We start from the raw sequence: 27641 nt of genomic DNA, 5'->3' as shown, positions 1-27641 counted from the left end.
GAAAAGGCATTCTCGAATTTGTTGCCTCAACCCTTAATAAAAAAATCCGAAAATAAACGTAACAGAAAATAAACGTTACTGTTAGCCCAAAAAGGGCTAACTGTTAGCCCAAAAAGAGCTAACAGTATCAATAATTAAATGGAATTAAGACGGAAGACACTCTTCCACGCTTCTGAAAAAACCGATGAACAAGAGCACATAGGACCTTACTGAGTGACCAAGGTAGTCTTCTGAGATTATTTTAATTGAATATTGTTGGATAAACATCGCCCATCGTCATAGGGACACATAAGCCAGCAGCGCCCTGTAGAAAGTCAAGAATCTGGTGCAGAATCAGGGAAACGTGAAGTAGAGGTAAACTGACAGCTTCCTGGACTCCATGCTTCTGCGAAATCGAGCAGTGATAGGCGGAAAACACTTGCGCGCGAAGTAGTGAGCATTAGATTATTATGAAAAGGCATTCTTGAATTTGTTGCCTCAATCCTTAATAAAAAAATCCGAAAATAAACGTAACTTCCACGCAGAGCAGAAAGCACTACTTCAGTAAATTTTCTGCGGGGGCACGCTGTGGCTCTTACGATAATAAACATTCGCTGGTATTGGAGTCTGACATTGTCGTCACAGCAGCCTCAGGCGTAAGTTTTGAGTGCGGTAAAAAAATGGCATGATTTTCACGTGGTAAAACCGAATAGACGTGTCAAGGCATGCGCTTAGGGCGATCAGATCACGGTTTTGCTTTGCTGGGTTGTCGGCAAGTCTGGTGGTCTGATGACAATATTGGACTCAGGTTAAGCTTTGATCGAGGTTATGCTGATCTGATCTGTTCACGCAGCAGATGGAAGTCGATGAAGACGACGATGTGCAGTGCACTGCGCCAGAGTGTGTTGCAGTTAAGCACGAGGCGTGATCGTCCGCGGCGTTAGCGTAACGCTGTCGTGCAGTGGCCAGAGAAACTGATCTGCTTGCGCCGCCGCCTTTTCTAATCCCAGCCGCGACAATATTTATTTTATTAATGCGAGAGCATTACATGGCTAAATTTCGCACGTATAACTTGTCCGCAAATTATGTCCGCGCGATGACGTCACTGTGTTTGAATGAATATTTAATAGTTTAATAGTGTTGAGGAATGAATTAATGAATGTTGTATGTGATGTAATAGAAACTATGACGTCAGAATGCTAATTACCGAATTTATTAAAGTATTTATCTAATGAGGAAAACCAATTGAGAAAGAGTTGCTTAGTGAGTTGAAGTAATGCCGTTACTACAAATCAGCGTGACTAATTAGCGACTATTAATAAGGGTGACTAATTAACAATTATTACTACTACTACTTATTAAAGAATGGTAACTAATTTGAGTAATAATTTTAATTGGTGTCCCTAATAACCAATTACTAATTAGTGTAAATTCGGCGATGACGTCCCACCAACATCAGGTGACATGACGCAATATTTTGTGATGACGTCAGACCTGAGCTGGGTAACAATCGCTGCCCTGTACACACGGGAGAGAAGAGGTGCGATACAAAGAGACAAGCGACGCAAAACAGCGTCCGCCGAAGCGACAACGCTGGTTTGAGCAAGAGTTATCGCAGGTGCAGACGAAATGCCAAGCGATGTCATCACTGGTTGACCTCAATGTGGTCAGGCAGCATTCCGTTCATCATGCAACATTTCAGGTGGTGTTATAGCATAAGATGCTCAGATAAGCTATTTAAGAATTTTCACAGAAAGTCCCTTGGCTGACAGTGGACAAACAGGACCAGAAAAGTAACCAAAAGACATGCTGAAAGCCATATTCGGACATTAAAGAGCGCTAAATGAAGGCACAAAGCGGCAGAAGAAGCGATGAATTCGATTAAAAAAAGAAATCTTAATCCTCACACAGAAACAAAAGAGCAAAGAGAAATCGCAAAGGAATTCCTTGATTGTAGCTTAGCCGTCCGTATTGCGTTTTTTCCATCGAACTTGTGTTGCTTCGAAAGTGCACGAAACAAAAGTATCGCCAAGTTTATGATTCATGCGCAGTATAGAGTAGCTCTGAAGATATGGTAGTCTATATATTTTTTTTAGAACGTAACACCGTCCATTCAGATGGTAAATATACAGCGCAAGGCACAACACACAGGAATAGAAAGAGTAAAAGACACAGGAGCGCTTTCAGTCTTTCTTTTCATACCTGTGTGCATTGATCTGTACATTCGCCATGCATAACCAACTAGCATGTGAACTCACTCTTGTAAAATTCATGCAGGTGTCCATGTTAGTAAGTCGGTATCCTGGACTGCTTGGGTTACGAGTAAAGAATGTTGATGTAAGCGCATCTTCGGCAGACGTGACTAAAAAACAAGAGGACTGCCGGTAAGAGGATTTCAAAAGGCATATCCGATGCAGCCATCCATTTATTGGTAGTTATAGCTTTAAAAAAATGTCAGAAAAGATAACAAAATATTCCATGCCTTCAATCCGCTCCTACCGAGCAATTTAAAATTGTTCTTATCAACCACGCGATCCGCCGCGGTGCCTCAGTGGTTATGCTGCTCGGCTGCTGACCGGGGAAGACGCGGGATCCATCTCGGCCGTGGCGATCGAATTTCGACGGAGGCGAAATTCTAGAGGCCCGTATACTGTGCGATGTCAGTGCATGTTCAAAAATCCCACGTAGTCAAATTTTATGGAGCCCTTCACAACGGCATCTCTCATAGTCTGAGTCACTTTTGGACGTTAATCCCCATAACCCTAACCAAAACCAACCTAACATCCATGCATTTATCCACCCACCTAACTTTGTGCCACATTACGGCTTCACTATTGGTTTTAATAGCATTATTACGCATGAATATACCTCTATCAAGGAAGTAATTTCATTTTTACCACTGAAAGAAAATATGGTAGAGCTAGTGGCCGATCCGTTTATTAGGGATGCGTTTGGTGCCATTCATTTGGCTTCGCATCAAACAATGCCACTCTGAAAGTATGGTAGACTTATACAGGTGCGGTGTGAAGCCAGTATGTAAGCGCAGTATCAGTCGTTTGTTCTGACACAAATATTTTGGCTCTCAAATCTTTGAAATTTCACTGAAGAGCGACAAGCAGAATACATACACTGCAAATGCTACCTAATCAATAATTCTATTCTATTTTTTAAGACTTTGATTCGCGTCTTTTGCGAAACGAGTTGAGAGCGAAATGCGCCCATTTAAGCCGACTCGGGTGCACATCACAATACTTTGCTTACAACAGGCTAAAGACGATAGGAAGCATTTCATGCTTTTAAAATGCCGCATCATTTATGCTCCATCTTGAACACTACTTTCGAGGCGGTCGTTTCCTATACCAGGAAGGCTACGCATGCGTCCTTCATATCATTTACTGAGCAACAAAACTGGCATCACTCTGATTCAGCGGAAGGAAGCGATACACTCGCGGTTAGCCTACCAGTATTCTGCCAGCACCGGGCCCGTTATACGACATCACCAAGCAGGGCATTTAGCTCCAAGGAAACCACAATAGCACTCCCGCATGCGAATATGGAACTTGACGAAGAAACGTGCTGCCTTCTGTGTTTGCCGAAAGAGATGATTGTCTGCATCTTAAGTTTCCTTGGTCCCGAAGACTTGATGGCCGTCGAAAGAACTTCGCGCGAAATGTCAGCGCTGACTCGGGTCTCGTACGTGCTGCGATCCACGAAGTTTCTCCCGGGCTACTCGGCAGGCTCATTCCGAGACTACCTCGACGAGAGTCGGGCGATGGCAATATCTGAACTCGACATGAACGACTTCCTGGCCGCCGGATCAAGAACAGTGGAGAGGTGCGTCCACAGCTGCGTTAACCTGACCACACTGCACTGCGTGAACACCCGCCTTCTGCCATCCGCCATGATTCGCCTCCTTCGAGACAGGCTTCGTTGTTTGCAGCTCCTCGAATGGTCAATCCTAGCAAGCGCAAGGCACGGAAAAGACTTGCGCAGCTTTTTATGGAAGCTGCCCGACAGTAACCCCACGGCCGTGATCCCTAAAACCTTGCGCAACATGTACGTTGAGGTGATACCAACCCTGCACAACATCATTTTCTTGCGCATCATTCTTGAGCATGGCTCCAGCCTTCGCAACTTGCACTTCCACGAGCGGAAGCTTAACACTGGTGTTGAAACAGCCGTGCACAGAGTTCTCGAGAGCTTCCATGACGGCACAGCTGGAAAGTTTGAAACGTTCACATTCACTGACGACAGCCGCCCTGCACCAAACGAAGCGGTGAGAACGACCCATGCCTCCAAAACCCTTCTCGACGTGTTTAGGGCAAGCCTGAAGATGTCTTCGAGCGTGATTGTGAGGCAGAAGCCAAGCCCAGCAACGAACTGCGTGGTCTTGGACGTCAGGACGGCACACCAAGTGCCGGAAAACTTTTCGAACCTCTTCATCGCCGTCAACGATGACGCCTTTGCAACTCTGGAAGCAGCGGCTCGTTGCCATTGGCACCGCACCGTTCGGGCGTTGAAGTTGGAGGCGTCTCCTTCGAAGTCCGTGGGGCCCACAGGTTTCGCCTCTGCCAGGGATGCTACATCCTTCCTGAGCTTCTTCACAGGATGCCACAACCTTAGAGAGCTCAATCTTGCGTCATTCCATTTTGGGGTGAACTTCGATTGTTGCTCTGTTCTGGCCGACGCAGGACTCATCGGACTGCGCGCATTGGCTCTCCCCCCGTGCGCGCTTTATACGCGCGGGTCCCTCGAACAGCTGGCTAGGGCGCGCTTCAGGCTGAACGAGCTAGACGTGCGCATGGCTCCGAGCGTGCGGCGATTAACTTGCACCGTTTGCAAAACTCCTACCACATGCACAGAACAAGCGTTCGAGTCGATGCAGCTGCTGTGTCCCCTGGGGCGCCTCACCTTGTGTGACCTGCCGCACGTACATGACATACGCTTCCTCGAGGGCTGCGTGGTCTGTGAGCTCAGGCTGCGCAACCTTGGCCTCGGGGGCTTTGGAGGTGAAGAAACCGCAGCGGTCCTGGCAAAGGTAAGCACCAGTAGACACATTCTTAGACTGAGCCGGTAGAGTGTGTGTGATGGCACTAGCCTGGTAAATTATGGAATGACTTTTATTTTACAGTTTCTTTGCATTCGTGCTGCTGCGTCCAGAAAGATCAATCTTTCACCATATTACAGGAGATAAAGCTTGAGGATTGAATGTGCTGAGAATATTGAACACATGAAAGCGCCAAGCTGTACTTGATGCAGTTTGAAATGTTTTGAACATATCTAACAGGCGATGTTTATACTACACGCGTTTTGCATAAATTCTGAAATAGCCTGTTTCCGGTACATGAAGTCCTGTTATGAAGCAAAGAAACGAAAAAAAAGTGCTGGCTGTTTGGCACGGACAACCATGAAATATAGTGCGACAACATGTTTTTGCAAGGGGACACCCACAACACGCCGCTGAGAGGGCGATTGAAGGCGCGTTTTCTTTCCTTTCGCAATTGCGCACATCAGGAAGTTGACGAAGACGACGACGAGCAATGCTCAGCGCGAGAGTGAGGTGCAGTTCAGCACGATGCATGATTGGCTGCAGCGATAGCAGTGACCAGCGAAGTTGATCGGTCCTTGCCGCCGACGGTGCGAAATCCTGTCTCGAGAGCGTTTGTTACCTATCCGAGTTGGGCAAGGTCATCCTCATTCAGTTTCGTTTCTTTCCCGCCATTTTCCAGGACCACGTGACAAACTTCACAGGCTTAACTACACCGTGGCGTTTTGTAGGTTTATGAGGGCAGTAGTGCTTTCGCACTATGCAAAAGCACAATTGTGAACAACAGTTGAAATGGTAGCGAGATGTGGGAAGTGGTCACGGAATATGTTTACTTGGGGCAGGTAGTGACCGCTGATCCGGATCATGAGAGGGAAACATCTTGAAGAGTAATTATGAGGTTGAGCGCATATAGCAGGTTCTCTCAGATCACTAATGCCAGTTCGCGAATATTCAACAAGAGGAAAATATACAGCAGCTCTATCTTACTAACCCATGGGGCAGTAACGTGGAGGATACGGAAAAGGGCTTAGCTAAAGTTAAGGACAAGGCTGATAGCTGTGAAAAGAAAATTATAGGTATAACGATAGCAGCCGGAAGCGGGCAGAGTGGGGGTGGGATCTAACATGAGCTAATGCCATCCTAGTAGAAATCGAGCGGAAGAAAAGAGCCTGGGCAGCGCAGGTTATGCGAAGGCAAGGTATACACTAGTCCTTAAAGGTATTTTGTGCGATATGGATCCTCATATATTCCACGAGAAGGCAAGCGTAGCAGGGGGCGGCAGAAAGTTGAGTGGGTGGATGAGATTAAGAAGTTTTCTGGGATACGGTGGTCGCAGCTGTCAAAGGACAGGGTTAAGGACAGGAGAGGCATGGGAGAGGCCTTTGCCCTGCAGTGGGGGTAGTCAGGCTGCTTTCGCATTAAAATACTTCGCCACTCGCAGCGACACTGTCACCGTTTCAGCTAAGTCATGGAAGCGATGGTTGTAAGCTGTGTGTGGTAGCAAAAGAAGTTGCCGTTTTTTTAGAATGCTGAGCATGTCGACCCAGGCCGCCGGAGCGGTGCTTTACAAAGGGTTGAATGTAGTAAGGCACACCGCGCCTTCAGCCGCGTTGTTGCGAACTTGAAGAAAATTTGCTCGAAAATTTGCTCGAATACCTGCCTCAAAACTCTGGCGTTGCGCATTACAGGTGACGGAGCAGGTACAAAGCCTGAAACTGGAGAGCAGCGTCGTTCCCTTGGATTGGTCCTTCGTCAGACGAGGGCCGAGGCACGCTCCCCGGCTGCGCCGGTTCTGTGTCACGTCGATCGGTATAATGCCGAGTGAGTGGGAACACCTGACTCTCCTCTTGGCCCGTGTCTTTCCGGCCGCCGACTACATACACCTGCACACATGGCGACCTGGCTTTGAGCTGGAACGCGTCACTCTCGTCGCGCCTCCCGCAGTCGCGCCAGACGGCGACGACGGGGCATGGTACATGGAACCATTGCTGTCCTCCGATTTTCTTGTCCTCTGCGACGCGCACAACCTCGTCTCCGTCCCAAGGCCGCGGAACTGTGGGCCACGTCGGTTTTAATCCCGCTGCCTTTTGTACAAGACCCAATTCATATGCCTGAGTCCTCTCGTGAAGGATGCTACCATGCATACTACACGCAAATTGCCGAGCACTTCGAGTGACTCATCTTGTGTTAAATGTAACCGGAAACATAGGTTCTTGAGCATGCACATTGGTAGATCTTCACAACTCTTGCGTCATTCTTATCCCTTTTACAACGGCAAGGCTAAGTCTAGGCTTTGCCTGCCTCATTTTAAGGTGACGTTAATCGCTGGACAACGAGCGCTCAAGGTCTGTTCTGCTCCTTATGCACTGTGGAATGTTCTACAAAATGCCGGGGTATAGCTCTGACCATAATATGCTCAGTTTAAACCTTACTAAGTCCATTGCTACTAATTGTGCATTTTATGGTGTTTAGCTTTTTGCATAGTTTTTATGCACTTTAGAAAGTTAGGTGGGCGGATGAGGTTAAGAAGCTTGCGGGGATACGGCGTTTGCAACTGGCGTAGGAGAGAGTTAATTGGAGAGACATGGGAAAGGCCTTTGCCCTCCAGTGGGCGCAGTCACGCTGAGGATGATGAAGACGATGCATTGTATTTATCGGTTTTGTCCCCGTTATCATGCCACAAAAAATATATGCTTCTCAGGCACCTAAATTTGTGTTGGGCTGGGCACTGCAAGTTTCAATCGAGGGCTCGATCCGTCAGCCGGAAAGTTTTTATGATTATTTTGAACGTGCCGCATCAGAAAATATTTCGATTTTCAAGCTCTAGCCCGGCTCCTCAGTAGCCAAAGCAGCTTGCTGACTGTCAATAAATCAGAACTTAATATTCTCGCGTCCTTATCGATTTTATCTTCACGATGAAATTATGACCTTTCTAAAATGGTTTCTATGTACGGCTTCATGCTGCGCTATTCCGGGATCCGACTCGAAGTTACGTCCCCGTTATGTGGATACAGTACTCTTGCTGAAAGCGGTACGTGTTTATGGAAAGACTGTGAGCCGCAAAAGTCGATGAGAATTCACTTGTCATTTGCTTTCTGGCGGAAATAGCAACAAGAGTAAAAACGCTAAGTACCTTCCGCCTGAGAGTGGTATGAACGTTTCGGTTAACGCTGTGACATGGCAAAATTTCCCAGGAATGAGAATTGTGCACGGCCTGTAAACTTAGGAAAGCACGACTGTCAAAGCTAAAGTTGGTCAAATCATAGCTAGCCTATCTGCACCGCGGTTAACGATCTGTGATACAATACCAGAAATCTTAACCCTGAAGTACAATGCCTGCTTGAGGTTTGGTTTATTGGGTGTAATTACACGTCCCAGAGTGACTAAGGCTATCAGGAACGCCGTAGGGAAGGGCTCCGGAAATTTCGACCACCTGGGGTTCTTTAACGTGCACTCACATCGCACAGTACACGGGCCGGCCTTTAGGATTTTGCCTCTATCGAAATTCGACCCCCGCAACTGGGATCCAACCCGCGTCTTTCAGGTCAGTAGCTGAACGCCATAATCACTGAACCGTCGCGGCGGCTGAAGTACAATGCCTTAATTGTGAAAAAGAAGAATCAATTGTGGACTAATTGAATAACATTGCTTGAAAAGAGGAAGTTTCCCTTCTGGCGAAGCAAACTGTCTTGTCTCGTCTTAGGTCTCAACGAAGAAATAATGAACCACCAGTCCTAATCATTGATTTCATTCCGAAGTCAACTAGGGACACAAAGAACAAAGGATAGCAAAAAAGAAACTCCTATCAGCCACAGTCAGATAATTTCATGTTGAAAAATTTGCCTGCCCGAAACCACGTGTTCGTGAGCACTGCGGGGGAGTGGACACGTGCGAAGAGATTTCTTTCCTCTTGGCATTGAAACACCAAGGTACGTGTGAGGAAACATGAGGGCGAGAGCCATTGCCTGATAAAACGCGCCGACTACTTTTACAACCTTGTAGTCCGGTTCAAAAACGGTTCAAAAAAACGGTTCAAAAAAGCACATTATTGATTTGATTTTGTTTCTACACTTTTGTTTGCCTAAGGAAAGAAAAATATGATTAGTGTGTGCTATCCTCTGTGGTCACAATCACCGAGAACATTTTGGAGCAGGCTTTGTAGCAGGGTAAATTTCGATTTGGAGCAACTTCGTCATTTTTTTTAGCAGGAGCAATCAACACATGTTTCGCTGTTGTACGAGCATCAACAAAGTCGGAAAGTGATTCAAGTTTTACTGGGAACCAAAAAATATTAATCCTTTATGACGTGACTCTGTTCGGATGATTTTCCTGCACTGGCACTAACTCAGATTGTTAATTGTCGGGTTTAACATCCCAACGAGACATATGCTATGGGGACGCTGCAGTGAAGAGCTCTGGGTAAACTTAGGCCACCTCGGGTTCCTTAACCTGCACTGACATCACTCAACTCACAGGAGCGTTTGCGTTTTGCATAGTTGGGACTCAGGTAGCCGAGAAGGGACGAGGACGTTGTCAACGTGGTATATAGGAAGCCGGAGGGCGCTGAAGGACACTTTAAAAAGTATAATTGCATATACAGGGTGTCTTCTTTTGACCGATTACAGATTTTTAAAAAGAAGGCGCTGATAGTATCGTGAATGCTGTATTCACGGAATGTATATTCGGCTCGGCGGACACAGGATAAGGACATAGCGATCAAATTTATTTAATTAATAAGCCAAATTTTGTTAATTGTGTTTTTAAATCCTCATTTTACGCTGCATATTGCAATCGCAATATTGAAGACTGTGATGATTCGAAGCTAATACAATATGCAGCATGTCCCTATGCGCAACGGATAATGAGATATTCGTGGTGGAACTTTCAGCCTTTTCGGATCCGATTCCGGAAGTGAACTCTCAGAGTGCGCCGGAAATACCGCCCACGGTACTACGTAAGAGATTGACGAAATGATGACAACCGACGACGCCAAGGCTAGCTCTGACTGCGGCATGCAGGCGCTCCAGAGGAGCGCATAGTCACTGCCTCCGTGAGCAGCACGCGCTCTTTTTTCGTCATTGGCATTGAACTTAGATACAGGTTTTCTGCCGTCAGCAGCTTCGAAAAAGCAGCACGGCGATAAGGCGCGATTTCCCTTTCCGCTCTGCCTTGAACAAGAAAGGACCGGTCGCTTATCGGCTTGCGATTGATTATTTTTCACCGAAATCTCCACTGGTCCGCTGCCGGCGGTCGATTCTCGTACAAAACAAACAATGCTGCTCCAATAATGTACAGATGCCGTAAGAAGTAAATTGAAGGCGATAGTAACAAAAAAATTTAATCATTTCCCGGCATCCTTGCATCCTTGCATGCATCATTGAATACATATGTGCAGCCTAATTGTGACTGTGCCAATTGCAGTGTGCACCAACAAACATGGTCCATTACGCTTGAGATTTAAAGAAACTAAGTTGTTTATTAGAAAGTCGCCTTCCATTTATATTTGACGGCGAGTGTGCATATGAACTCTAAATGCGAGTTTGAATGCAGTGCAGCTGCAACCGCGATACTGTTGACCGAGAAGGTGCAGATTATTGTCGCCTGTGTAGAAACGAATGGCAACGCTCGCCTCGCCTTTAGACTCGACGCCTCCGAGAATCCTGGCCGCCCGGTTCCCTCACATACGATGTTCGCTAAAATGCACAAACTGTTCTGGAGCATGGGATCTGTGCTTCATTCAAGGAAGGCAAAGGAAGTTATCCTGAGCGAAGAATTCTAGATAAATGTTCTCGCCTACGTTCCTGCATACCCCGAAACCAGCACGCCGTTGGATTCTCCCGCTATTCAGTCCGGAGAGTGCTCAAGAATCAGTTTGTTTCCTTGCTACATATCGCTGAATCTGGATCTCAGTAAAGACGATTATAAAAGGCGGTATGAATTCAGCAACTGGTCGTTGATCAAATGCTACGAGGAAGCAAGACTTTTTTAGGAAAGTTCCGTGGACGGACGAGGCCCATTTTTGCTTTGGGGGAGATTGACTTAGGGAAGCCAATCTGGTCTGATCAGAACCCGCACTAGCTCTGGGAACACCACCACTAAGTCCGGCAGTCAGTGAATGTCTGGTGTGGCATTTACTCAAATGAATAGTGGGACCGTACTTTCTGGAAGAAAATCTAACAACTAAGTGATGCACAGCGAGCATTCCAAGTGGTGCTGTCAGCGTCTTCATGTCCGAGATCCTGTTAACCTGTTAAGTCAAGTCCATAGCTCTTCGTTTCAGCATGACGGGGCGCCTGCGCACTTCTCTTCGCGTGCAAGGGATTGACTAGAAAGTTACTTCCCCGTTCAGTGCATAGGGCGCGGTACAATCATGTTCTGGCCACATAAGGTCACCCGACCTAATTCAATTTTACTTCTTTCTTTGGGGTTACGTCTAGAACGAAGTCTACACAGCTGAACCCGAAGACATAACAGACCTCAAATAAGGAATCAGCAAAGTATGCGCGAATATACCCCCGCAGGTAATGAAACGAGTGCTGCAGTCCATGAAGGAGAGCTTCATGGCGTGCGTGGCGGTTGAAGGTAAGCACTTTGAACATTACTGATACACAAAACCTACCCACCGAGATACGACGGAGAAACAATCATCAGTTCACGTCTTTTGGAATTACTTTGGATGAAAAATAATAAAGGACATGTGCGCTAACTTTCAATGAAACAGTTGAAAGTTGAGTTGAAAGCTTGCGCATGTGGTGTCTACTTCGTGTTGTCTGTGTTTCCGAGCCTTGCATTCTTGATATGAAGTATACAGGGTGATTTAGAGCGCTGCTCTTTGGCTCCCGTTTCTGCGTTTCGCGGTGTCGCCGTCGCCGTTGTCCGTCGCCGTTGCCCGCCGCCATCGCCGTTGTTCGTTATCCCTTGTAACCAGCAGTGTAAACATTAGTCGTGCTTTAATCTGGGGAAAAATGGAGCGGGAGCATATGAAAGCAGAGGTCAAAATGGGTAAATTGGTTTTTGATGAAAGTAAATGGCGCACTATCTGTCTCACACATGTCGGTGGACACCTGCACCAGAGGGAAGGCGCATAACTGTCCTCTTGGAACAGAGAACACCTCAGTCGTGCTTGAAGCTACGTAGAGGCAATGACCGATGAGCGCTGCATGTTTTGGAATTGACAAAGTTGTGCCAGAAACGCGGTGTTGAAGCCATAGGCCTTCGGCGTCCGTTGTGTTCATTGGCGTTGGAGTCAGAACGTTTTACACTCCGATTATATTGAGGAAAGGTGGTGGTGGTGAAAACTTTATTTACAACTGGGGAGTTTGGGACACACAGGTCCGTGGGCCCCCACACGGCCCCACTGCACTCAAACGTTCATGTCCCGGAGGCTCATGACGGTGGCAGCCCGGCCGGTGGCGGTGGCTTGCTTGGCCGGGTCCTCAGAACGCAGTAGGGTCTCTCAAGCCTCCCAGGTGGTAAGGTGCTCCAGGCCCTGCGGGGGAGGATCCGCCGGGAAGTGGAAAAGGATATGGTCTAGAGTGGCTTTGAGGTGGTGGCAGAGGGTACAGGAGGGGTTTGTGTGGATTTGGTGGTAGCGCGAGCGTATATAAGGGGCGGGTAAGGTGCGTTTTTAAAGCCGCCTCCAAGGGGTCTGATGATAATGGTCAAGGGAGGGATGGGGTGGAGGGCAGAGCCGACGCTTGGCTTTGCAGGCCTGCGTCATTTCACTGAATGAGTGCATGCGCTCCCGCGAGAACCCCAGGTCGGAGGCCGCCGGTTCCCAGTTGAGAGAACCTCGAGAGAACCTCGTTGGCGGCCTCATTTCCGGGATTTCCGGAGTGGGCAGGCACCCATATCAACTCCATGTGGCGGGGTGTGTGTGCGGAGAGGGAGTTCAGTATGCGAAATGCAGGGACGTGAACTCTCCCGCGAGCAAAATGTAGTATGGCAGTTTTAGAGTCGGGTAGAAGATATCGGGCCTCCGTGCGTGTGATGGCCAGGGAAATGGCGGCCTCTTCGGGCTCCTCCGAAGTGACAGTAGGGGTTATGTGAAGGGTGGCAATCGGTTGGAGGGAGGGGTTCGTGATGGCTACAACCGCGTCCTCGCCCGTGCATGCAGCATCCACCCAAACGGCATACGGTTCCTTGCCATAGTGGTTGTGGAGTGCCAGTGCGCGAGCTCTGCGGCGGGGTTCGTGGTACGTGGGATGGATGTTCTTGGGCAGTGGTTTAATAAATAATTCGCGGCGAATGTGGCTGGGGACCTGGAACTGTGTGAGATCCGTGGCCAGTAGGTGGATACCGAGAGTGTGTAGGATGTGTCTGCCGGTGGTTATTTTCGCGAGACTTATGTATTGAGCCTGTCGGTGGGCCTCGATAAGTTTCCCTACCGTATTGTGCAGGCCTAGTTGGAGGAGTTTTTCGGTGGAGGTATTTGGGGGTAGGTGTAGTGCTGTCTTAAATGCTGTTCTGATCATGGCATCCAGGGTGGAGATTTCCGCGGCCTGGAGTTTCAGGTAGGGAAGCGTGAAGAGAAAGCGGCTGAGGACGAAGGCATGAATGAGACGACATAGGTCATGCTCCTGCATGCCCCGGGGGTGTGCAGAAACGCGGCGGATTAGGTGGGATATCGACATCGTCATCTGCTTGAGTTTCCGTATGGCGAGTGTGTTTTTCCCGTTGTTCTGGATGTGAAGGCCCAGTACCCTGAGAGTGTATACCTCCGGGAGGTGCCGGTTTTCCAGTGTTACCATGATGGGGGCTGTGGGGCAGTTTCGGGTTGTGGGGCGGATGATAAAGAGCTCCGACTTCTCCGGAGAGCAGGAGAGTCCAATACTCCGCGCATGTGTTTGGGTGAGGTTAGCGGCCGATTGTAGAGTATTTTCTATGTCTCCATCACTGCCATGTGTGGTCCATAGCGTGATGTCGTCGGCATAAAGTGTATGAAGAAGGTTAGGGATGGTTTGTAGATTGCGGGCAAGGGGAATGAGAGTGACATAGAAGAGAAAAGGGGAGAGGGCGGATCCCTGGGGGGTGCCAACCCCACTAAGGGTGTATGGGGGGGATATGTAGGGACCGAAGTGAATTTCGGCCGTGCGGCTAGTAAGGAATGCTTGAATATAGGTGTACATACGTTCACCTATGTTCAAGAGGGAGAGGGCTGCCATAATCGCTTGATGGTCTAGGCGATCAAAGGCCTAGGAGATATCCAAGGCTAGGAACGCTTTTGTGTGACCCGGAATGAGGGGATCGAAAATGTCTTGTGTGAGTTGGAGCATGGCGTCCTGTGCCGACAGATGGGGACGAAAGCCCACCATGCTGGGCGGGTAGAGGTCTTGCTCCGCCATGTGGTGGGTGAGTCGGGCGAGTGCGACGTGTTCGAAAAGCTTGCCTAGGCATGAGGTTAGCGAAATGGGACGGAGATTTGAGGGTGTAAGAGGTTTGTGGGGCTTTGGTATGAATATGATTTTGGCGTGACGCCAGGATTGGGGAAGAGTGCCCTCCTGCCAGCATTTGTTGAAGTATTTCGTGAGCTGAGTGATCGATTGATCGTCGAAATTGCGGAGCATGGCATTAGAGATCCGGTCAACTCCTGGGGTGGAGTTAGAACGGAGAGTCAGGAGGGCCGCTCTGACTTGTGCTTCCGCGATCTCTCTGTCGAGGATGGCATTCGGGGCGCCTGTACAGGGAGGCAGGGGGTTTGAGGTACCGGGAGTTGTATGTGTGTTTCTAAGTATATTGATGAGTGCGTGAGGAGAAAGGTCGGTCTTGTGTATAAGGCGTGTGACATGGTGTTGTGTGGCAGTTTTGGATTGTGTGGGTTCAATTAAGTGACGGAGAAGTTGCCAGCTACGTTTGGAGGACAGATTGCCAGCCAAACTATCGCAAATCTGACCCCAGTTTGATCAGCAGAGCTCCTCACTGTGCTCAGCAATTTGTGTTTGCAGCGCGGCCAGCCGCTTTTTAAGGGTCCGATTGAGCTTTTGCCCTTTCCAGCGCTCTAGGATGCTATGGTGGGCCTCCCATAGGTGGGCCAGGCGAGTGTTGAGGGTGGGCGTGTCTGATGTTGTGACAAGGGTTCGCGTGTGTGTGGAGACATTGTTCATGAGCGACGCCACCCACTGGTCGATGTCTATAATGGGAGCGTCAGGGAGGGCCGCCCGTGCGGAGCGGACAGCATCCCAGTTGGTGATTTTGTGCGTTAGGTGACGGACCTGTCTTTGCTTGTACGGTACTGTAATGAAGAGGATGTAATGATCGCTTCCTAATGTGTGACGCGTTGTGGTCCAAGGAAAGGAAGTGCGTATAACGGGCTCCCTGGGTCAGTGGACGCCTGAAATGCGCTTATAGGTACTACGTAGGGTGATGAGAGAGAGATGTGGGCTAGCCGTTGCGTTAGCGCTGACAGCTCTCGCTGAGCGAGCTATCGCAATTAATCATGAATTGCCGCCGGCCAGGGTAGGTGGGGACTTTAATGTAGACATAAAGACAAACAAACAGAAATTCCTTACCACTCATCTGGAAGAATACCCCGTTCCTTTCGTTCGTGACGCCTCCCCCGGCTGTTACAACCTCCCGAAATACTTGCATAGACCTCTTCTTTGAGATCTAGGCATTGGTGCAACAAGTCGAGCTTATATTTAACTATTTCTCCGTGCACAAAACTTCATACATGACAATCAAAAACTGTTAGAGGAGTGTATCTTGAGGAAGGAATAAAAATACTAAGGTGTCTGTAATTGTAAACACATGTCATGCTCAAATTCTTAGCCTCAACCTATCGAAAAGCTGGAACAGCTGATGTGCTGCGCTGAAATTTCGCATTAGAAAGTAACCTAATCATCGGCAATTGTTTTTACCGTTTGCAGATTTTTAAAAATAAGGCGCTGATAGTTTCGTGAATGCCGCCTTCACGGAAAGTGTATTCGGCTCGGCGGACACAAGATAAGGACATAGCGGTCAAATTTATTTAATTAATTAGCCAAATTTTGCCCATAAACTTTTTAACGCTTCACATTGTGGTGTCGGCTTCGTATTGTCGGCATTAGCACAGTGCACGGTTCGGTCGTCACGATATTCCAACCCCATCATTGTAAGTACCACCGCGGTGGCTAAGTGGTTACGGCGTTCGGCTGCTGACCCGAAAGACGCGGGTTCTATCCCGGCCGCGGCGGCTCAATTTCGATGGAGGCGAAATTCTAGAGGCCCGTGTACTGTGCGATGTCAGTGCACAGTAAAGAACCCCAGGTGGCCGAAATTTCCGGAGCCCTTAACTACGGCGTCCCTCTTAGTCTGAGTCGCTTTGGGACGTTAAACCCCAATAAACTAAATCAAACCATCGTTGTAAGTGCTTCGGTAAGAACTCTTTATAAAAACCGAATTTCTACCCCCAAAAAATTGAGGTATGTGGTCCCACTGTGAATACATGAAGAAGTGTGGTCAAAAAAAATAATAATAATGTCCACAACCCTACTGTGCAAACAGACTGAAGTATTTAGTAGCATCCTCCCAAGCGCAGTCATGAAGCTACGAAGGAAAGTCAAACAGAATTCACTACAGCGGGCATGAATGAGCTCCGTGAAACAAAGGTATCAGCAGTAACACGTGGCAAACCTTAATAGTGTGCAATCATTTGCCCTGAGGGGCAAGTAATGGTGCGGCCTTTTTTTCATATATGCACTCGTCCTACTCGTTTCGGACAATGATGACAGCGGCGCCGAGGCAGATATGCTAAATACATTCATTCCTTAGACTAACAGTAGGCGGTAAAGGGTAAACAAGTGAAACGGCGGATTTGGACTCCGCATATGGACTTCCCAGTCATACATTAAGAGAAGGAGCCGTTCTCATGCCTGAGCATTTTACTGGGCGACCTTGCTGCGCTCGGAGGACCCGGCCGTGCAGACCATCGCCACCGGCCGGGCTTCCAGTGTTATGGACCTTAGGAACATAAACACTTGAGTGCAGTGGGGTCGTGCGGGGAGCCTGGGGCGTCCCCGAAATCCTCTTCAAATAAAGTTTTTCTCTCTCTCTCTCAGCGCGTATCTGCGTCACCTAGGATTCACCGCAGTTATTGATTGTTGGAATAGCATTTCGACGCAAGTTCATAAAACTGCTTCGATTTTAAGCAGCGTGTAGCAGGTGCAACGAAATGGCGCAAGCTGGCCGCAATTGGCGCAGTATTCTCACTGCTGTATCTTATAGCAGTACATGTGCGAATGGACAAAGGTGGCTGCGCGCCTCGCTTCTGTGTTTGTATAGCATGTGCTTTCATTCATCAATCAGCATATGCCAGTCTGTGCCCGGGGTGTCGTTTTCTTTCCTATGTCTCCAGTTCTTGTCGTGTTCGAGCAGTGCTACCTGTTAATAAACCTCAGGTGGTCTATAATAATAGGAGCCCTCCACTACGTCGTCCCACATAGCCTGAGTTACTTCGGGACGTTAAACCTCAAAACCCAACCAACCAACCTTTATCTCTAAGTGAATATATTTTAGGACCTTCGGGGGTGCCTCTCACATTTCTATGCATCTGTTCTAAAATAGCGGCCTCCCGAAGAAAAACGCTTTGCAGAACCGACCAATACTTGGATTCAATGAAAACGCTTTGGTCAAATCCCCTTAGGGCTTCGCGCTTCGCCGCGAAACGTCAGTCTAAATGCTTCGTATCACCGTTCTAGTACAGTGTGCATGATCGACGTCAGCACAAGTGGAGCTATTTGTAACTCAAAGCATTATACAAGAGGACGGCAGTTACACTCGTTCATGAAAGGCCAGATTTCAACTTACCTGCGCCGTAAAATTGCTTCCTAACATCTTCTGCGATGTGCAGCTGTTGCGTAGACTGTTTCAGCGTTTACTGTGCTGCGCCACGTCTAATGCGGCAGCGATCTGTGAATTACTGGCGAGTTCAACAAGTAGAGCTCGCGAAATACACGCTGAAAGTCGCCGTGACAGCCAAAATGAATATATGTGTGTTCAAGAAGAGCATCACTCACTCAAGCGGTAGTCAAGAGGTACCGCGTCCGGCTCAGGACGCCAGGTTCATCGGTTCGATTCCATGCTCGGCTAACGCTTTTTTCGCCAAAAGCTTCGTAGTAGAAGGAGTATGACCACTCCTGCGGAGGGCGTGCGCTGCTGTCTGTATAAATGAATTGGGGTGGTGTTGGAATAAGGAGTGGAATATGGGAGAAGCGTATACTTTATCGGAGGACGTTCAGAGTACTACTTCATTTCTATGAACGCATGATTCGGTAAACGCGCATTTATTTTCTCTGAGTTCTGCGGACGATATACTGATACCCGTGCGCCATGATTTCTCTTTCTAGTCCTTCGTTACTTTTGGTGTCAAACTTCGCTCTTTCGCAGATAGACTTGCATTTGTGAATCTACTGTAACCACCTGGCAGGCGCCCTCTTGGTTTGTTTTTCAACTTTGAAAAACACGTTCCCTCACACGCTCTCTGGTTAACGCACTTGCCTGTTTAGCCTCACTGGTTAGTTGCACCGACCATTTAGGAAGTATCTTGAATAAAGCTTTAGACATTCAGTGAGTAAACGGCATTGCATGTTTTGTAGCGCATTTTTGTGGTCATTTCGCCATCATAGTGCCGATATATCCTATTTTAGCTGGCTAGAAAAAAAAATTGGCGATAGCTTAAGCTCTTTCTACAAGGGTACAAAGGGATAACATTTATGTGTTCCGTCAGCGAGTCCACTTGATCTCATTTGCATATCCCTTGATGACATGCTCCGCTAATGCTACCAGACTACACCTTCTTAGAATTCTCTCTAGTTTTTCAGTATTAAGTTGTTATTCAAGAATGACCATATTTGTTGGCTTCAATCCGCTAGGTCCCAGAAACAGATATTACACTATTCTTCCAGACACAAAAAAATGTCAGAAATGGAATTGCTGTGTCTCTGCCCTTTGCTGGAGCTTACAGAATTCGCGTTTTAACTGTATAGAAAAGAGTGTATTGCTACAGGCCAGCAGGCTGAAAGCCGCAATATTCCCTGATTCCGTTTTTTCGGCAACGTGTGAGAAGTTGGTGTGGCTGGTGAGGACGGATTTCGTCAAATCAAAGAAGGTCAAGGCATGTAAGAAAATCGTGGTCATTCTCTACATACACAAAGAAGAACATAATCTAAACATGCATCGGGAAGGTTTGAAGTTGACACTGTTTTTCGGCAGCATATATGTTGAGCGGGCTCTGCCGTGCCGTTAGGAACCGCAATGAAGAGGTTTTAGGAGTTAGTCCGTTCAAATTCCAGGTTTCACACAGATCACCGTCGGTGGATTGCGCATGTTCGGTAGTTTATGAACGTCCACTTTCATACAAAAAGGTCTGCGTGTGCGGATGAGTTGCGATTGTTGTTGATCCTGATATTGCTGGACCAATGCTCTTTGCACTGTATTTCCACGTGATTATTGTGTATTTGCTCCTTTCAATAAAGAATTCAGTTTCGAGTCAGCTTTCGTCTCTGTAGTCGTCTTGCTTCGTACTCCTTCGTCGTCTTCGTGCCGACCACCCCCCCCCCCTCCCCCTGACGAGGACAGATTACACCACGCTCGCAAATAAAATACACATGTTTGGGCGTTATTATTCAAAACACCTAACACCCTCAGTAAAGGGTTTTATTACGGTGTGAATTCGCCTCTAGAATATTCAAAGGGTGTTAAGGGCCGACGATATGTCATCAGGTGTTACGGCCTAAAGGTAGGCCTAGTGCGTTTGAGTGAAAAGGTACATCAGTTCGCAATCATTTATACAGCAGATCTAATGTCAGTCCAAGCCCCGCACTCGAACGTTCATGTTGAGTTCGCGGGCGGCGGTGCATGCACGGTCTTAAAGGGTTCCAGTATTCTTACTGGGCAAATACAAAGATGGCTAGAAACCGACGCGCGGCGCCAAGGCAGGGAGGAAGCCTGAGCGTGACCGGCGGTGGCATCCGATCTTTCACGCGAAAGCTGGAGAATAACGCTGTTCAGCGAAGAATTATCTGCTTGCATGGAGACACTGCAGCGCAGCAAAAAGATTGTACTTGAGACGCGCGTTTCAAGGCTGCCGCCTGCCCGTCTTGCTGCCAATCAAGATGTTGAGGAAAACTTCACCATGTTTTTATGATGATTCACAATCTATGACCATTATCATAGGTACATTATTAGACCTGGCTGATTTGCCATTACTGAAAAAAAAAGTCTTCCCCATACAAACCCAAATCGACATGCCATCACGGGAACGAGCAAAGTGTCATTGTGATGCTCCCATCAGAGCTTATGTAGTTTTCCACCGCATCTGAAGAAACAGCCGTCGTTGATCAGCGCGTTTTTACGAGCGGCATTTGTTGGCAATCGCAGCGATTTCTGCGGCCACCGATAAAGCCGAATACCCAATGATTCAAATTCAAATTCAAATTCAAATTCTTTATTTCTGCCTTGTAAAGATACAGACAGCGGAGGCGCAGAAAAAGCTGAGAGACAGCTTGACTAAGCCGCAGCCCCCTTTCGCTTGGCAGCAGCTTGACAGCAAGGCTTTTAATACAAAAGGCAGTTGCAAAGCGTGATAACAAGTATACAATAATGAGCAGGTACAAGAGAAAACGAAAGAACATTATACAATATTAACACAATATTCACATAGGGTAGACACAGGTAATGGCAGCAAAGAAAAAAAGAGAAAGAAGAAAAAAAAAGCACAAGACAAAAAATCCTACATGCTAGCATACAAAGCACGCAAAGACCTGTTTGACGAACTGAAAAGGTCAAAATTAATATATATATACGCGTTTAGCAGGGACGGAAGAGTGAACTGCAGGCGTTCTCTACCCGAGTTTAACCGTGGGGTCGGGACTATCCATGTCTCCGCATACCTTGTTGTGTAGCTTGCGTCTCGGGTATGTAGTTCAGCAAGTTTACGTATGTGGTTTACATTTCTACGTGTTTCGAGTTTAAATCGGACACTCAAGCGATATTTATACAAGTTGTGTATTTTTAGCACACCACTTTGTAGAAAGAGATCTTTGCTTGGCGAGTCCCAGGGGACATTGTAAACATGACGAAGAAACTTTTTCTGAAAAATGTAGATACGCTGAAGACAGCTAACCGTAGCTGTGCCCCACACTAGATGGCAGTAGTTTAAATAGGAGTAGAAAAGTGAATTATAGAGGAGTAGCTTTACTGTTCTTGGAATGACGTATCTGAGCCGACTTATGACTCCGGTTATTTGAGCCAGTTTCGTGACAATATGGTCCGTGTGGTGTTCCCAAGACATACTGGAAGAAAAAACTACTCCAAGGCATTTAAATTGTTCAACTATGTCTATACGTCGCGAGTTTAGTTTAATCTCGATGGGGGAAGGAAGTACTTTGTTTTTAGGACGAAATATGACAGCTTTTGTTTTCTTCTCATTTATACGCATGTATCTGGATTCGGACCACTTTTGTAATTCACTCAAGGTGTCATTGCATTCCCGAACAAGGAGATCAAGATCATTTCAGTAAAAAAGATGCTAGTGTCGTCAGCGTAGATAATAAATTTAGCGGCGGAGTTAATGTTGGAGATATCATTTAGGTACATATTAAAAAGTAATGGTCCCAATATACTACCCTGGTGAACGCCAGAAGTAACAAGTTTTAGTACAGATGTCACATTGTCTATGCTTACAGCCTGTTTTCTATGCGAAAGATATGATTTCAGGATCATTTGAGCCAGTCCACGAATACCACAACGCTCCAAGTTTTTCAGGAGTACACTGTGGTTTACTAAATCGAATGCCTTCGAGAAGTCCACGAAGACACCAATAACAAAGGCCTTATTTTCAAACTGTGTTAGTATATATTCCTTTTGTTCGAGTAGGGCTAACTCGGCAGATTTATTTTTACAAAACCCAAATTGATTAGGTGACAAAAGGTCATGTTTATCAATAAAATCAGACAACCGTGTATACAGAACTTTTTCAAAGGCTTTCGAGAAGATTGGGAGTATCGATACTGGAATATAATTTCCTAAATCATTGCGGTCTCCTTCTTATACAAAACTGTTACTTTGGCTATTTGCATTTTTTTAGGAAATGTGCCCGTAATAAAGCATAAGTTAAATATATCTGCAAGAACAGGGGCAATAACTCTTATAACATGCTTGACAGGCCTCACTTGAATGCCGTCAATGTCACAGCTATGGCTGTTATTTAGGCTTTGTACGACTGATATAACCTCCTCTGTCGTAACTGGGTTCAGAAATATTGTGTCCCTATTGTAAGAGCTAAAATAGGTGTTGAAATCACTTGACGGGGTGTTATGGGCAAGGGTGGTAAAAAAGTTGTTGAAGGCATCTGCCAACTCTCTGCCGGATACATCTTTATTATCAAGCTTTAAAGCCCGCGGGGCAGCCTGTGGTTGCTCACGCCTCAGTAAGAAATTCAACCTTGACCACAACAGATCGTGGCGACCATTTTTAATTTCAAGAAATGTCGCGAAGTATTCCGCACGAGCGAGACGTAGCTTTTTTGTTAATCTATTTCTGTATTTCTTAAAAATGCTTAGGTCATCTGTTGAACGTGTGTTTAAAAAGATTTTGTACAGTTTGTCTTTCGTTTTAATTTCTTGGCGCAACTCAGAAGATATCCAAGGTTTGCGAGTTTTACGCTTTATTGCACGCACTTTTAGCGGGAAAGAGGAATGGTAGAGCTGTTTAAATACTCGGAGGAACTCATCGTAAGCCTCATTTGCGTCACTGGTAACGTCAATACTATCCCACTCAACTTGTTCCAGTGAACTGTGAAATGAATTGAGGGTAGCATTGGTTATACTTTGGTACTTCGCTTTCTCCTGTCGGTACTTTACCAGTCTAGTCTTATTTATGCATGCAAACACTGGAAGGTGGTCACTGATCGCACATGATATTATGCCCGACTCAACTATCGGTTGGGAAGTGTTCGTAATCAGCAGATCAAGAAGTGACTCACTTTCTAACCCTAAAAATAATATAACCCTAAAAATAATGTAAAAATGTTTAAAGTATGTTTTTCAGAACGAGACTGAAAGAGAAACTAGATGTCACCGTCAGGTGGCAGCCGGAAGCTACTTTTCTGCCTTAACCCTCACGGCGGTGCGGGCGCTGCTGCGCACTTCCACGCTTGTTGCAACTCGCTACTTCGATTGTAAACAGTACTTAAATGCGTTGTGGTTTGCGTGCGTTTCTACTTGCAGGAGTATGCACGTCCACGTAATGCTGCCGTAAATGGCACAGGTACATTTCGGCTCTCAGTAACGTTTCACTGTGCGCGCATATTTGTGCAATGCTTAGGCACAAAGACGGGTGACCTATGCCGCGCTTGAAAGGTCTAAAATAAGGCTTGGGTGGTTTTATTCTGCGTGACTACCTAGTGAAGTGCACCAGTTACGCAGCACTCGTGCCGAACTCTTGCCGGTGGTACGAGGGCATAACATTGTTGTGCATGTCCGCGCTATCGTTTCTAAAGATAAGCAATACTCTCGCTCATATTCCGAAGCATATAAATATAATGTGGGAACTCTGCCCTATCTTACTGCTACAACTTTCGTTTTTACTGCTGCAAAAAGTTTTTAAGGCGTTCCTTTCCGGCTGGCAATCTAAATGCCGTCGCGTCGAGTTTATGAGCTGGGAATTGCCACCGAAAGGTTGAGGCAAGAGCATAGGTCTCCACCATTCTTATTTTGGAAGAAGGAACCATACCATGCGTGTGCTTGCTTTGCGTGTTTATTGCGAAACCAATACTACTCCACGTCTAACCGCTCATTGCGTGGTCCGTGGCCCGCGGTCACCCCTGCTCCTCGAGGAGCCGCCGCCGTGCCTAACAGATGATGTGACGTTAGCCTCTCCGTTTTTATGGCGACGTGTGACGTCAGCTTGCTCTGTCCACCGCAGCCAGAGGAGCCGGTCGTGCCGCGCTCCTCGAGGAGTCTCGCCATGGAAGTCACCGACGAAGAGTCCTTATCTGAATCTAGTTGCTCTACTGCTTCTGCATTGTATTGCTTTCAAAAACAACCAGGTTTAACCTGAGCTGAACCACACCAATTAATTTTAGTAGGTGCAGAAGGTGGTTGATTGCACATTTAGAACGCCGCCCTTAGGTGCCCGTTTTTGCATTTCATGGCGTCGTTGTCGCTGCTGTCCGTTGTAACCACGAGAGGGTAAATGCACAACCTCCTCCCCTCCTTAGCAAGCAACAAAAAAAAATAGCGCTGCGCGGACGGCTGTCGCCGGCGCACGTCGTAATTCTGGGGAGAAGGAACCCCTGGAGAGCGACTAGCCGTGTGTCTGTAAGTGCCCCCTCTCCCACCGTTCGCCGACGCGGCGCGCGGGGTTATTACCGTCGATTGTTCTCGACTGTCCGAGTCGTTCCTACGCGATGTTGACGGAGAGGGCGTAGCCCTTTGTGCGCTTTGTGCGCTCTTCACTCAGGCGACGGCGGCGGCGTCACGACAGAAAGTTACAGATGTTCCGCGAAGCCACTCCTGGCCTTTGACCAATGAGGACGCGCGCCCAGCGCGAGAAGGAGAAGGCGACTCCATAGCCGACACTGCGTATATGTACATGCCTGCCTTGGCGCGCAGAATACCAAACGTGAAGCGAGCCTATATAAGAAGGGCGTCGACCGCCCGCGCCGCCGTTTAAGCTTCAGTGACCAAATTATCTTTTGTTTGTTTGCCTCTCTCTCTTCTGGTAGTGCAATTTAAGTGCAATAATTATTTCATATTGTAATCTCTCCAAGTGTAACTTTGCACAAGTTGCATTTTGTTAATCACTTTGTATGTGCCTGTACTAGTGATTGTGAAGTCATCTGTATTGTCTCATTGCTGTATAAGCATTGTTTTGTGAACCTTTGCCTCCGACCCATTTTCTGCCTTGCGACCGGCAAAAGGTGGGCACCAAACGAACAAAAACTTATTCTCACTTGGTAGCTGGTCTCCGCTGAGCTTCCCACGCTTAGTCGAGGGCATCTCATTTGTGTCCGATATCGCTACCCCCACACGCTCTAAGGGTGTTGGGAACGCAAGCAACAAGTGCGCGAACAACCGCCCGAGCCAAAACGTATAGCCGCCGCCGTTTGTCACTGCGAACCGCCTGCTTATATAAAAACTTTACTCTCTGCGAGTTCTTTGTGAGCCATGAGCGAGGAAACCGGTGGAAGTCCTTCGTCTGCCGCTGCTACTAAACGAGCTGCCAGAGCAGAGGTCCAGCACCGTCGCCGCCAGAATCCAGAGGTGCGTCCCGCCGTTGCGGAAGCTTCCCGTCGCCGCCGTCGAGATTATCCAGGAGTGCGCATCGCTGAGGCGCAGGCTAAGCGCCTCCGCCGAGAAGACCCTACCGTTCGCGCCACCGACGTGCGCACTTTAATGTATCTATAAAGACAAGCGGGAACTTCTTACCACTTACGCGGGAGAACATCCCGTTCCTCTTGCTCGTAACGGCAGCCACAGCGGTGACGACCTCTCGAGATACTTGCGCGGACTTCGTCTCTGAGGACCAGGCATTGGTGCAGCAAGTTGAGCATATATCCATCTATTTCTCGGTCCACAAAGCTTCCTTCGGGACAACCAAGAGCAGTTAGTGGAGTGTTTCTTCAAGAAGGAAAATTTGTGAAAAGTAACTAGTTGTCTGTAGTTGTACATGCATGTTTTGCTCGAATTCTTTGCCTCAATCTATAGAAAAACTGAAACAGCTGATGAGCTGCCCTCAAATTTCGCTTACAAAGTAGCGTAACAGTCGACAATTTTTTTCTTTTTAAGTTCTTGGACGCTGATTTGTCAACGTCTATGCATTGTTCTACTCGTTTCTGTTCGGGATAGTTCCCACCACGTGTGCGTAAAATGCATGATCGACGTACAAGATAACAGTAGGACACTGAGGACGCAGGGATTCAAAACACTTTATATCCTCCGTGGTGGCTTTAGCGCCAGGCTGTAACACCCTAGGTATCGGGTTCGGTCCTGACCGATGTGGACACTGAAAAATTCTCGAGACACGTTATGTTCAAGCTCATAGCCTTACGGTGCCCTTGTTTTGTTTTTCTATTCCTATGTGCATGTGATAGGAATAATATTTTCATTGTGAGTTTGCGCCAGTCCTTGTTTTTCCTCGGCTTAGTCCTCGTGCTACTGCGCAACTTTTTTCAGTATCCACATCAAACAACTAGCGCGAATTTCTGCTTTCCTGACCGCAGTGGCCGCATTTCCATACAAGCGAAAAGAAAAAAACGCCTCTGTGTTGTGCGATGGCAGCGTTAAGAAATTTTTTTGGTCTCGAATAATCCGGAGCCCTCCAATACGGTTACTGCTTATTTTCCGCGTCGGAACGCCAAGTCCCAAAATTTACATAGGACTATATCAGGTTGCAATTACCAACGGAATTAAATTTCCCGCCATCACGATTTAATTTGTTACTCAGTATGAGAACGTTTTTGTATTTCATCTATTTCTGGTTACTAGAGTGTACACATTCTTGCATTCTGGCCATTCTTCTCCTGTTATTACGATGTTTGCTAGCACTTTCGAAGAGTCGTTCTCAGACTTATTTTCTTTATAGCAGTGTTCTTTTTGATTATGCTAGGAATCTGATGCGTTTTGAAAACTTTACTTTTCGTTATTTTTGTACGTGCATGCGAGGTTCACTGTTTGGGTTGATTTCGCTAGTTTTTGTAGTCCTGTCATCAATGGTAGCGATTAGTGGAAATCGATCTCTCCAGGTGAAATATCATCCTTCAAGCACTAGTCGATGGCATGGACTTTGGGGCCACTATAGGGAATGAAAAGCTGCGCCGTAATTTGTGACTTCGGAGGAGCTTTGCTCTTTTGGCTTTTGTGATATGTTCGATTACTTTCGTTGCACCTTTCGTGGATGCTGCTTCAATGACTTCGAATATCCTTCGCCTCGTATGTTTGCATGCTCGTATTAGTTGGTCATCAGAACCGACCTGTTGCAGGTCAGTTGAAGTTTTACGTCAACTGTTGCAGTTCTTTTAAGTTTTACACGATATACATGAAGTGCCAAATGTAGGCATGGTTATGACTGGATTGTGTAGTGCTGTTACTTCTAGGAATATTGTAAATAAGATGGATGCGTGTAATCTTGCGCCCCTAAATAATCTGAAGCTACAATGTAATGCCACTAATTGAGCTCACAGATAGATGTATAAAAATGGACAAGTGAGATAACTGGGTTTATTACTGTTTTCTTGTCTTCAGTGAAAAAGAAGGACCTCTGATGTCTCTCTTGTGTGTGTCACGATTATAGTAAAGCAAAGTGCGTGCTCGTGCACTGACACTTCGGCAACAATTTATGAATGCTTTAATTTGACCCTGTGTCTTACAGCAAGTTCCACGGGTACTTTCTTTACAAAAATCAATTATTGATTAACCATTTTACTTCGTTAACTATGACTCTTCGTGGTGTTTCTGAACTCATTGCTGAGCACTAGCTTTCCACTGTCAGAGGGTTGGGTTACAATTATTCCGAGATACTGTAAGCTACTAAAGATATCTGGAGCGAAATTTTACCCATAATTTTATCCAACATTTTTCTACTTGTTCTAAAAGGTAACCAAAAAAAGTGCCATGCATTAATGTGTGAAGCAGTTCTG

The 27641-nt window shown here is 46.9% G+C and overlaps 1 protein-coding gene and 1 pseudogene across 1 annotated transcript; one reads left to right on the top strand and one right to left on the bottom strand.

The window, feature by feature from the left end:
* Positions 1-3532: 3532 nt before the first annotated feature.
* Positions 3533-7101, top strand: LOC149344244 (uncharacterized). Its single transcript, XM_089547186.1, has 2 exons — positions 3533-5017; positions 6715-7101. Exons 1-2 carry the CDS (start codon positions 3533-3535, stop codon positions 7099-7101), a joined length of 1872 nt encoding a protein of 623 aa, XP_089403312.1.
* A 4864-nt stretch (positions 7102-11965) lies between these two features.
* LOC149344243 (uncharacterized) lies at positions 11966-15129 on the bottom strand (annotated as a pseudogene).
* Between the last annotated feature and the right edge of the window lie 12512 nt (positions 15130-27641).

This window comes from Amblyomma mixtum, chromosome 5 (genome assembly GCF_055824585.1).
Source record: "Amblyomma mixtum isolate Tamu chromosome 5, ASM5582458v1, whole genome shotgun sequence".
NCBI lineage: Eukaryota > Metazoa > Arthropoda > Arachnida > Ixodida > Ixodidae > Amblyomma > Amblyomma mixtum.
This window is presented reverse-complemented; position numbering and strand designations above follow the sequence as displayed.

Excerpts from the sequence above, each read along its gene's own strand:
- LOC149344244 (XM_089547186.1), top strand. The coding sequence starts at position 3,533 with ATGGAACTTGACGAAGAAACGTGCTGCCTTCTGTGTTTGCCGAAAGAG. Across the intron at positions 5,018-6,714 it reads CCGCAGCGGTCCTGGCAAAG|GTGACGGAGCAGGTACAAAG; the intron begins GTAAGCACCAGT and ends TGCGCATTACAG.